This window comes from Xenopus laevis, chromosome 8L (genome assembly GCF_017654675.1).
Source record: "Xenopus laevis strain J_2021 chromosome 8L, Xenopus_laevis_v10.1, whole genome shotgun sequence".
Lineage (NCBI taxonomy): Eukaryota > Metazoa > Chordata > Amphibia > Anura > Pipidae > Xenopus > Xenopus laevis.
The window spans coordinates 108,365,809-108,378,734 of record NC_054385.1 but is presented as its reverse complement, the minus strand read 5'-3'; the positions used below and the strand labels follow the sequence as shown (position 1 = coordinate 108,378,734).

The window sequence follows — 12,926 nt, the reverse complement described above, 5'->3', positions numbered from 1 at the left end:
ATGGGGCCTTTATCAAGATGCACAACATGCACAAGTGAAAGCTTTTTAAAGACTCACCCAGCTATCTTGTGCATGTTTGTATCTTGATAAAGGCCCCATGCGAGGGCCGAAACGTTGATGTAATAAACACTTTATCTTTTTGAAGAAAATCCTGGTGTGCTTCAGCTTTTTCTGCCTTTGGATATTTGATTTCTCAATTGCACCCAGGTATGTAACTTTTGAAGTGTGTGCTAAAGCCTTTCACAGCATATAGTTAGATAGATAGATAGATAGATAGATCCACTGAAACTGTTTTCTCAGTATTATTTTAATTTTATTTTGCTACTAGAACACACCTGGAGGAAAACCAAAGGACTCTGCGTCGGCGGAGATTCCTGCCCCACAGAGAGAGGACGGATTCTACAGGGTCCAGCTCCATTTATTTCACAGCTACCTCTGGTGCAGCACACACGGATGCAGAGAGTGAAGGAGGGTGAGTTGAAACACATTGTAACGGTAAAACATTGTAAGTTTTCCTCTTTTTTTGCATTATAATTGATGCAGCCTTTTTTTTATTTGTAGTTTTAACACAAAATTATAAATAAACCATCTACAACTTTTTTTGGTCATAGCCTCAGGCTTTTCTAAAATGAACTCTGTACAGGTATAAGATCTATTATGTGGACTGCTTGGGATCTCGTTTTCTAGACAAGTGATCTTTCTGTAATTTGGATCACTGTACCTAAAGCATGTCATCTTAAAATCATTTCAGCATTAAATACACCCAATATAATTGTTTTACCACCAATATAGATTCATGCAGCTTAGTTGGGATCAATTACAAGCTACTGCTTTATTATCACAGAAAAAAAAATCGGAATTATTTGCTTACAATGGACTTTCAGTCCCCATGATTGATTGCATCATTACATTGACGTAATTGCGTAAACATGACACCAAGTAAAGTCCTGCAGCATCTAGCCTGATAGATCCAGACCTGTATCCCGACCCGCATCCGCCATGCAATATGTCCCCCTGCCCAGAAGCGCTACCTGACTCAGTTAAATTACCTCCCACCTGGAACCTGCGAATCTAGAAATGACGTGATTCTGGTGCCGGATCAGCAGGGCAAGGGAAGAAAATTGCAGAAAATACAGGGGAGGGTAGTAGAGATCAGTCCTGCTCCTTAGTCGCATGTCAGGGAATCGGGGACCTTCTGCAAAACCCAACCACTTTGCGGGTATTCCATGGGTACCTGACCTGGTGCAGGACTCTAACACAGGGCACTACTAATACAGGTATGGGACCTGTTTTCCAGAATGCTCGAGACCTGGGGTTTTCCGTATAACGGATCGTTCCGTAATTTGGATCTTCATAACTTAAGTCTATTAAAAAATCATGTAAACATTAAATAAACCCAATCGGCTGGTTTTGCTTCCAATAAGGAATAATTCTATCTTATTTTGGAGCAAGTACAAGATACTGTTTTATTATTACATAGAAAAAGGAAATCATTTTCAAAAATTTGGATTATTTGGATAAAATGGAGTCTATGGGAGACAGCCATTCAGTAGTTCGGAGCTTTCTGGATAACCGGTTTCCGGATAACGAATCCCATACCTGTAATAAGGTTCTGTGCACTAAGTAATGATGCATTGCTTTTTTGTGAGGATTGCCATCTTTAAAACGCAGTGTCTTTCAGCCAAGTGTTGTGGTAATCATTACATTTGCATTGCAATCAATACTCATGGAAAGTTAACGCTCTTTTTCCAACAAAAGAAATGTTGTTTGGCCTTTTTACACCCATTCACAATGCATGTGTTTGCCATTTGGCTGATCCAATGAATTTTGATGTGAGAGCATTATTGCCAGGGTGTTTTTAAAAATGTCACGCAACGCATTTGCCTTTTAAACCTTTTTGTATCTCAAACTATAAGAAAAAAAAGATAAACAAAGCATAGTATCCACTTCTAATAGGGGTTACAGAATATTTATCAGAGGCTATGTGTCTCTATAAATACACACTTTTTTTGCCAGTAAATTACAGTAGCCATTTGCATTTGCTATCATATGATAACCTCTAGTATATACCAGGAGGATGCAGTAGAATTTTGCCTATAGTACCTGACTGAAGCACCATTTATTGCATTGATTTCCTCCAAATAATCAACCAGAATGATTGAATTGGCCATACATGGACAGCATATGTCTCTACCTAGAAGAACATCAGATTAAACTGTAAGCCTTTATGTTAACTTTTAGTATGTTATAGAATGGCTATTTCTGAGCAATATTTCAATTGGTCTTCGTTATTTTTTATAACTTTTCAATTATATGCCACCTTCTTCTTTTCAGCTTTCAAATGGGGGTCACCGACCCCATCTTAAAAACAAATGCTGTGTAAGGCTACAAAATGCATAGTTATTATAACTTGTTATTACTTATCCAATCATGTCATATAGAAGTCAATGGCAGAGGCCTCTTGAACCATTTGAAATTAGCCTTCATGATGTTTCGAGTTTTTTCCAAGGGTTTCGGCCATAAAAAGAACAATGAATGCAGCAATTCGATTGGTTGCCATGGTTTACTGCCCATGGGCAAATTTGCCCAGTGTTAATAAATGACCCTCAATCAGTTTGAGTCTTTGGGCTTGTTAACCCCAAACTCGCAGAATCAAGTTTTTTCTTAAATTAGAAACAATGGCAGTCGTTAGTTCATTCGAGGTCTAAAAGACTCTAAAATTCGACCTTTCATAAATAACCCCCTAAAAATGAATCATAGGTGAACAATGCCTTTATTTTGCTTTTATTTTCTAGCTAAGAGAAAAATGACTTTTAGCCTGACAAATATTGTTTCTGGGCTGGTTGCCAATTAAATGTGGTCCAAAAGTGGTCTTGTATGACTTGCAGTCAACTGGGGATCTTCTGCTAGCCAAGTGTAGTCTGTTTGCTGAGAGGTAAAACTGGAAATAAAACAACTTGAATATTAAAAAAGTAAGTGAGGGAGGGCTTTAATAATATACTGGCTCCAAAGCAAACTAAGTTGAACATTTGGTTTGGCTCATATTCTTGCAAAGAGGTTAATTTTTTGCTTCCTTGTCTTACAGGATGGTCCCTCGAGGCTGTTTCAACAGTTTAATATCTTTTGACGTTTAGCTAATGCCAAACAATAGAATACGCATTATTTTTTAATTCCCATGTCTGAAATAGCCTGCAGGAAAGCAAAGAAATGCTGCTGTTCAGCACTTTGCAGGCCAAAGGTCTGTAAGAAATTGTAACAACTCAATTGGCAGTGCACTTCCCCTGAAGTGTTGTGGGGCTTATTATTATTAACACATATTTATAAAGCGCCAACATATGCCGTAGCACTAACAGGAAATGTTTGTCTTAATTCAGTAAGATATAACCATTATTTTAAGCGTATCGGCCTGTTCAAGCTCTGTTCGCAGAGAGGGTTGAGGGACAGGGCAAACATCTGCATAACTCCCTATGTGTTGTGGATTACATCGATACTTTTCTAATATCCGTAGGTTTGCTTATTCGGTGCCCTCGTTTCATAACTTTGGGTCCCCTGACATTGCTGAACTTCAACTCCCGGCATATCTGTATGCTGAATAATGCAGGATTTGTAGTCTAGCAGCATGTAGAGACCAGAACCTACGCTGTCTCCTTTGCAGTGAAAGGGTGTTTAAATTTGCCGTTCTTTATAAATAGCTTTATTCCCCCCCCCCCTCAACTGTTGGAAAGTGTTTAGAATCAGCGCAGATTGTGACTAATGTTTATATTTGGAGAGGAGACGCAAGGTTAATGTATCCCGCTGATTAATAATTCCGGACGCAAGTCATCCAAGCATTTTAACAAAAACAACACTCTGAGAAAAAAAATGAATGCCAGATGTTTGGCTTCAGCTGGTACCCTGTTCGCTTGGCACACATGCCTCTTAAAATACTAGTCATACGCTGTTATTAAAATTATTATCAAGTTGACTTTGGCATTCATCAATTAATCTTGGTATTAGGAGGTATCTTAGCTGTTTCTGTGCAAAGCAGGCTGTTAGCAGTTGACAAACACAATCTAGAATGTATTTTGCTACTTTTTTCTGACCTATACGGACACCGTCTAGTGTGCAGATCTATCAAGAGTCGAATTTTCGAATTCTTTTTTAAATGAATGAATTTGATAACATTTTTTGATTGGGGGGTTATTTATTAAAAAAAATCGAATCTAAAATCTAAAACTCGGACGAATTTTACCGACCCGAAAACTAGAATCGAATCTGATTCGAATTCGACCAATGTTGAATCAAGTTTTTCCTCCAAAAAAAACTCGAATGTCAGGAAGGCTACAGACATCTTCAATCTTCACTGGAACGCTCCCATTGACTTATACATGAATTCGGCAGGTTTTAGGTAGCGAATATTAAAATTTGAAGTCTCAAAGTTCCAGAGTTTGATAAATTTCAAAAATCAAATTTGATTTTCTTTTAAAAATTCTAATTGAGTTTGGATAATTCACTAGTCGAATTTGACAGTTTAGACCATGAAAAAAAAATGTGAAAATTCGAATTTGAATTTTCAATTCAATCCTTAATAAATCTGCCCCTAAATTACCACACAATTTGGCCATACAGGCCCAGATGTAGGAGGCATAGTTGAAATTGGCTAATCAGACCAACCAAATGTGTGCACTTTATATACAGGTATATATACAGGTATGGGATCTGTTAACCCAGAAAGTTCTGAATTATGGGAAGGCCTTTTCCCACAGACTCAATTTTCATCAAATAATTCTAATTTTAAAAAATGAATTCTTTATTCTCTGTAATAATAAAACAGTAACTTGTACTTGACCCAAACTAAGATATAATTAATCCTTATTAGAGGCAAAACCATTATATTGGGTTTGCTTTATCTGTAATTATGTGTTTTTTAGCTGATTTTTTTAGCTGATCTAAAGTATGGTGATCCAGATTACGGAAAGACTCCTTTCAGGTCCTGAGCATTCTGGATAACGGCTCCCATACCTGTATGTGATATATGTACAGGAGCTGTTATCCATAATGTTTGGGACTTGGGGTTTTCCAGATAAGTTTTCCATAATTTGGATTTCCATATCTTAAATCTACTAAAAAAAACCTTGTGATGCACAATAAAAGATAAAATAACTGGAGTACAGATCAGTCTTGCTACTGTATACATATAATTGACCAAGCACCCAAAATTGAATCTATTGGACTGAGTGTGAATACTTTGGACTTTTATAGATAGATAGATAGATAGATAGATAGATAGATAGATAGATACTGAGAGATAATATGATATGTATGCTCCAAGGAAGAATTTGTGCAGCATCAGATTCTAAACACCCTCTGTGCCTTCTTAGCTACAGTACTGCATACGCTGAATCAGATTTTGAGCGTGAAAGCAGCAGAGCAAGTGAGGCAGAGGAAGAGGATGAAGTAAGCTGTGAGACTATACGGACCATGCGCAGGGACTCGGTGGACCTGGTCACAGATGATGATGATGATGATGAAGCCACAACCATCGCCACTGACCCTGTAGATGAGGAGCTGACACTATTGCTACAGAAATCTGATGAACTACATTCTGGAAGCACTGAGCAGCAAAGGGAAGGATTCCAACTCTTGCTTAATAATAAATTGCTGGTATGTATATATATTTTTTAATTAATTTTTTTTTTGTTTTACAATTCTCTTGGTATAGTGGTTAAACTGGTCTTGCTCGTGACAGACCAATTCTTGCTTGCCAAAAAGTTTGCTAGGCCATAATTAATGAAAGACGGGAACAATAAAATCTTTCCTTACTCCACTTGCAGATGACAGGGTTTAAAGAGAAAGCACGCATTCAATAATTTTTTTTTTTTTTTTAAAGGAAACAGTTCAGTATAAAAATAAAAACTGGGTAAATTGATAGGATGTGCAAAATTAAAAATGTTTTCAATGTAGATAGTTAGCCAAAAATGTGACTGGATGTCTAACATAACAACACAACTTCCTGCTTTGCAGCTCTGTAACTCTGAGTTAGTCGGCGACTTTAAGGAGGGCCACATGGGACATAACTGTATAGTGAGTTTGCAATTGATCCTCGGCATGCAGCTGGATGAATTATTTTGGCACTTACTAGTGTATTAACCCTTTGGGGAATTGAGCACCACTACTGTTGCCTTTTGCCACCAGAACTTCCCGTAGCTTATCCCATTAATGATATGATTTACATGACCTTATCTGGTTGAATACGATCTATCTTCTAAGCATTGGGAGTATACTACTGAATGCAGCTAATGATGCGCTCCTCCTTTTCGTAATTTTAATCGTTCGTGATTTTTCACCTTTGGTTTATTTTAATTAAAACAAATAAAGGTTAAGTTTTAGCTCCTGTCATGGGACTCACTGAATTATAAATGGGGTGGTGCAATTTGGGGGTCATTCTTTTTTCTCCTTTGAACATTTATACATTACATGTTTCACTAACTAACTATATTGAAAACATTTTTAATTTTGCACATCCTATCTATTACCCAGTTTTTATACTAAACAATTCCTTTAACTATTTGCCTTTCTTTCATACAATTCCTTTAACTAGTTGCCTTTCTTTCTTGCCTCTTTCAAGTTTGGAATGTTACAGTGTTGACTGGTACAAACCTGCTTGCAGAAATTCACCCAAGTCAACCAACAAGCTTCCAGTGCTTTTTTGCACCATTATAGTGCAAGCTATGTCTTTTTCTGTGGGATATTCTACAGAGAGGCAGAATTAGCCAGTCCTACACAAATACTCATTCTTCTGTTGGCCTGTCTGGTCTGTAGCCATTACACCAAAATCATCAGCTCATTGGTTCTTTCCATGGATAGGCCTTTTTCGTTGTCAAATAGTTGCCGTCTCTACTAACGTTTTAATATGTTAATAGGTAATTATTTGTAGTTTGGATACTATTGTCCTTTCTAATAGGTGGGAAAGATCTCTGTATGACTTTTAAGGCAAGATACTGAACAGTCATGGGCTTATGTAATGATGGACTTTAGAAAGATTTCTATTTTTTTTCTTAACCAGAAGAACAGCAGCCTCTTTCTTTCTCTTAACAACTTCCTTGACTTCTTGGTGGTCAGAATGATTAGAAAATGACCAGCAGGTGGCGGTGTTGTAACAAAATTCATTCACGTTAACAGTACATGTTTCCCTTAATATCTTGGAATTAAAAAAAAAAAAAAATGATGAATGTACATTGCAAAAGTTTTTAGAATAGCACCCTTATCAATTTTACATTTACTCATCCTTTAAGATGAACTTTTAAAGGGCTTCCTGACTTTCCCATCCTTAGCTTGGTGAACTAACCTGGAATTAGTCATCTGTCTTGATATTTTACTAGTCTTATGGATTCAAGACGTTGCAGCATGCCCCGTCTGATGTAGCTAGACCTTCAATATGCTTTTGTCTGTTGCTTTGTTATTACATACTTTATGTGCCTGGTTCAAAACCAAGAAAAGCATTACTAAATAATGCAAAGGTGCCACCAACAGGTCCTGATATCCTTGGTAATTAATTTTTTTGAGAATGATTGCATTCCTAGGTCTGCTTATGCCACCCCCAATATGTACCTCTTTTGTGCTTTGAGTAGGGCAAGGGTGCAGGGCAAAGTTTGTGATTTTTTTATGTATGTTGCTATGGATTGGAAGCCTTGTTACACCAGAGGTAATTAGTCAACGTACACATATGCCTGTCTGGTCTGTTTGTAATACAGATTTATTATTATACAATTCAATGATTTATTTTTTTTTCTATTCAAGTATGGAGACCATCAAGAGTTTCTTTGGCGTTTGGCACGGTCATACAGCGATATGTGCACCATTGCAGAAGATGCGCAAGAAAAGAAATCCTTCGCCAGTGAAGGTAAATAAAATACTACTTATTTACTTCATTTATTAAGGGAAATCACTAAATGCAATGTGTTTGGGAACTTAGAAACCATTCTGTCAATATATATATATTATATATATAACAAACAAGGGAAAGTTGTGCTCACCACTAGTTTTTAAAATCATTAGGCGGGGGTGCAATGAGGCTGTGACCACAAAATACATATAGACAAATACAAGAGTCCTCTGCACTCAACCCATTATCAATATATTTAAGACAGAGACATTTTGTGCATACTGCTACTGAAAAATGCCTTACCCTTTAAACAAAACAGGGATTGTTTGTCCATATATTGCAATATATTTAAGCTGGCCAACTACGTCAAAGTCATCCCATATCTGGCCAGTCCTATGCTCAATTTTCATCTGATTCATTAAGAATTCTATGGTTTAATTATACATTTTATAAAAGGGATGAATACGTTTTACCTGCAACTTACTAGCTGCTTTCAAAGTAAAACTCCCAAACTTGGCTGCCCTTTTATTAGACACCAGTGGGATCACCTGACTATAATTGGAGAGGGTGGGAGCTACAACATGGAGCTGGTCACTGCTCTTGTAGAACTATAACAAACAAGGGAAAGTTGTGCTCACCACTAGTTTTTAAAATCATTAGGCGGGGGTGCAATGAGGCTGTGACCACAAAATACATATAGACAAATACAAGATTCCTCTGCACTCAACCCATTATCAATATATTTAAGACAGAGACATTTTGTGCATACTGCTACTGAAAAATGCCTTACCCTTTAAACAAAACAGGGATTGTTTGTCCATATATTGCAATATATTTAAGCTGGGCAACTATTGGCCTTGAGAAAGGTCCCTGAGAGGACCGAAACGTCACGTTGGCTGTAAATGCATTTTCAATACACTTGAATTTTTGCACAAAATATATCGGTGTTGCTGGTGGTCTTTTCTACTATATATATATATATATATATATATATATATATATATATATATATATATATTGCTTGTCCTTTTAGAGTTTTGTTCTGGAAGAGGATTGTTCTTAAAAGAGGATTGTCTGCTAAAGATAAATGTAGTCCAAATTGCTGATTGCAAGTTGGGGTGCTTTAGGGGTTGTCATTTAAGTAGAACATTTTGTAGTCTCGTGTATAATAAAAATGTTTCATGTTTGTTAGGGAAAGATACACAGGCACATGGAATCACTTAACCAGAGACATTTGCCAGGTTCGGGCCAGTGAGAAGTTTATCAGGAAACATGAGGCATGGCATAGATACATTATTGCTCCCTACACGCAGGGCTCAGTCTCTCTGACATATTTTTCATATAATCTGGTTGAAGTTTTGTCTTGCTGTGTATTTTATTGTAATAAAGGCAAACAATAGAAAAAGAACAATTGAACTGTATTTTGAGTCATACCCTCAGCTTTAATCCATTTGCAGCAAAGTAGGAACCCAGTTCAATTCACTAGGTACAACTGTATCTCACCTTAGAGGAAGGTTTTGTTCATCCCACGGGTTACTCTGTGTTAGTATCCCAAATGATAAATCAAGGAAATTTGTATATTTGTGGGATAAATCCAGGCAGTCAATTGAAGCTGCAAAATTTTGCCTGGATTTATCCCACAAATATACAAAGTAGGAACACAATTCATTTGAATTTCTCTTTATTTATTTAAAACAGGGGTGCCCATACTTTACTAATGTGAGGTCTACTTTTAGTGATGTTGTCCCATTATGATCTACATCCATAATATCATTGTTAGCATTCTCTTCCATGGAAAATATTACTTAAATATTATATTGATTTATAAGAGAATTTATATTGCTATATTTAAAAAGCAACCATTTCTTATGTAACCTTAACATAATAAATATGTGCATGAAAAGAATGAAACAGGAGGGTGATATAGACAAGCGGTTTGTTGACAGTGTCTTGAGATCTACTGACTAATCGCCGCGACTTTCCATGACCAATCTTCCCCGAATGCCTCCCCTCGCTCTGCGCCTGGCTAAAATGAAAAATCGCCTGCGCTAATCACACGCGGCGATTCGTTTTCCGAAGTCGCCCGAAGTTTCCTCGTGAGGCGACTTCAGAAAACGAATCGACGCGTGTGTTTAGCGCAGGCGATTTTTCATTTTAGCCAGGCCCAGAGCGAGGGGAGAAAAGTCGCGGCGATTGGTCTAATGGTAGATCCCGATCTACTTTTTGGACACCCCTGATTTAAAAAAATGTCAAAACACTGGCACCCATGAGATTGGACACTTTGTCTGTTGGGTTTTTAGTAGCCTAACAAGTGTAGCCAAATCATCAGAAATCATCATCCATTCTCTCTTGCAGAGTTGCCTTAAACTACTTTAGGTAATTGTAACGTAACATCAATTGAACAGGCACTTTTTGGGCATTTCTTATAGAAGGTAGTCGTCAGGGATTTGGCCTCAGGCAGCAGGCTTGGGATCCCTTATGTGGAAATCCATTAATAAGGAAGCTCTGAAATACAGGAAGGCCATCTCCATTCTTTCCTTTTTCTCTGTCATATACTTTATGGTAACTTAGTTGCTTGAATCCATGTTGGTGACAATATTGTTGGGTTTCTTTAATGTTTGAATGATTGTTAGCACATTTAATATATGGTGATCCAAATTACAGAAAGAACCTTTATCTAGAAAAAAACTGGTCCCAAGCATTCCGGATAATAGATCCCATACCTGTGATAAAACACAAATATAATGCCGCATCCAAAGTGCTCAAAACCAGTAGCCTATTGGCAGATTTTGATTGGCACAGTTGAAAGCAATGGTATTTGCCATGTATGTGGCAGGCTACCACAACATCACATCAGCAGACATTGCAGCGAGACATAGGTCAAGCTTAACCTGAACTAGGTATCCCATTCTTGTATATATATTTACCAGTTGGATGAAAGATACCGTTTGAGTTTGTGTGTTCAGATGATGTTGTACACAGGCTTTAGCTCCTAGTACAGTACCTTCAAGGCAGAAAAAAAACATGTGCTTGGGACTAATAACAGCATATCTGGTTTATCTGCAGGGAAAGAAGAGGCAGAAGCTGCTCTTCAGAAAGGAGACCAAAATGCTGAATGCCACAAATGGTACGTATCAATTTCCTACGGTTCAAGGTCATCTGCGACTCTTCATCCCACCGCAGACATTGTACAGCACTAGCCGTGCACTGCCCACACACTTCTTGAAAAAGCCTCATCTGTTCTTGCTCTCCCAACAGATGTCATTGTTTTCTTTTGCAAGGAGTGTGTGCTTGGGTAACAGACAGCTCATCCAGATAAGGGTGTTTTGTTATGCGACTCAGCCAGCTAATTAGGTGCTCTGGCAATTTTGACAGGATGCCTGTAACTTGTAAAACGGAGACAGAAAATTTCTTGGATTCTGTGTTTTTTTTCATCTCTGCTATTGCAGTGCATTCTATTGCTGGCAGTCAATGGAGAGCTATGTACTGCCATTCCTTGCTAAGTTTCATATTCTACCCTGAATATTGTGCCATGTTATTGCTATGTAACAGGATCAGGCGTTACTAGATGCGATTTCACACCATGCTTCGGCTGTTCTGTAGTATGTTCTGTAGTAGACTCAATTATTGAGAATGCATTTGTTTTTTTTTGGGGGGGGGTTGGTAAAATTCCAGAGATATTCCAAAATAAATTTAGTCAATGTTCTTTATGTATCTTCCTACTGCAAGCGATCTGATGCATGCAGACATGGAGATGAGAACTCATTGTATGAGCGCTCCCCCGGTGGGCTTTCTCTCAAACAGCTGGAGACAATCCTTCACCACTAGTGTGACTCGTATGCCTTAATTTCACACTGCAAAGTTTTAGGACTATATACAGTTTTATCTTGTTTGGTGAAAGCAAAGGTTATGGGCACCCCTGGCCAAACAACATTTAATTTTGTAAGTGAAAAATAGGAATCAGCATGTTAAAAAAAAAAAAAACAACATACAGCATCTGTAAGTATAAAATATAAAACCTAATTTTTATGGAATGCTTAAGTAATAAATACACATTGCACTTTGTGCCTTTTTTGCAAATTGTACTTTTTGTATATGAGCCCTAAAAGCACTTGCTGCAGTTAGATAAGAGACAATAATAAAAAAAAACTGAAGAATCCCTCCCAGATTCAGAACACTACTGAACAAATGCACTCACAAGCTCTATTTATTTTTTTTTCTTCTCTTTAGGACTCTTCTTTCTATGGTTTTAATTACCCCAATTCCCTTCAGTGTCCAGCTGCAGTCATGGGATGTTTTTTTATTACATCTGACAGCCCTTTATATATCTGAGCACGGATATGATCACTAAAATAATACTCTACTTTTTTTTAAACAAATTTAACACAGTAGGCCCCTATCCCTTACCGGGTTAAAGGGAATTGTTCACCTTTATGTTACCTTTTAACATATGGTACATGGATGCATTTGAGGCAACTTTTCAGTTGGACTTCATGTATTTTGTATAGTTTTTCATTTATTAGAATTACTAGGCTGCCTGTTTTATGTCTGCAATTGAAAAAGCTATCTGCTCGTTGAGAGTCACTGACCCCGACTTTGAAAACTGTTGTCAACATCATACTAAAGGATCGTTGTAAAAGTTAAAAGGGAAATTTCGTGCCAAAAAAGACTTTCTCACACAGATTTTTTTGATGTTTATCAGTTTTCTCCTGTTTTGTCATCTGAACAACTGGTGGGGGGAGCTCAGAGGAGCTGAGATAATTCTGCCCAATGAGGCACACTATTATTTCATTCATGGAAGCATTCTGTTACTGGACTTCTTGAGCTTGGTTAATACATTCATTTCAGTGGAAGTATATGGGAATGTTGGGCAGCTCAATTCTGCAGTTTTCTCATTTGGAATTAAAACTGTTATTAGTTTGTTGAGTCTCACTGACCCTGAGAAAGACAAAATAAAGGGTTAAGCTGGCCATAGACGCAAAGAATCGAGGATTCGTATGATTTTCGGACCGTGTGTTCGGCGGAGATCGGTCGTTTGGGTCGATCGGACAGGTTAAAAGAT

General features: G+C 37.5%; 1 protein-coding gene across 5 annotated transcripts in view; it reads left to right on the top strand.

Moving 5' to 3' along the window:
- The window catches only part of rmdn3.L (regulator of microtubule dynamics 3 L homeolog), a 74,706-nt gene that overhangs the window by 43,303 nt on the left and 18,477 nt on the right, over window positions 1-12,926 (top strand). For all 5 annotated transcript variants that reach the window (XM_041573389.1, XM_041573393.1, XM_041573391.1 and 2 more), the window contains 4 exons: window positions 329-472; window positions 5,361-5,643; window positions 7,780-7,882; window positions 10,931-10,991. In XM_041573389.1, coding sequence (XP_041429323.1) covers window positions 329-472; window positions 5,361-5,643; window positions 7,780-7,882; window positions 10,931-10,991 — 591 coding nt within the window. The remainder of the gene's footprint in view (window positions 1-328; window positions 473-5,360; window positions 5,644-7,779; window positions 7,883-10,930; window positions 10,992-12,926) is intronic.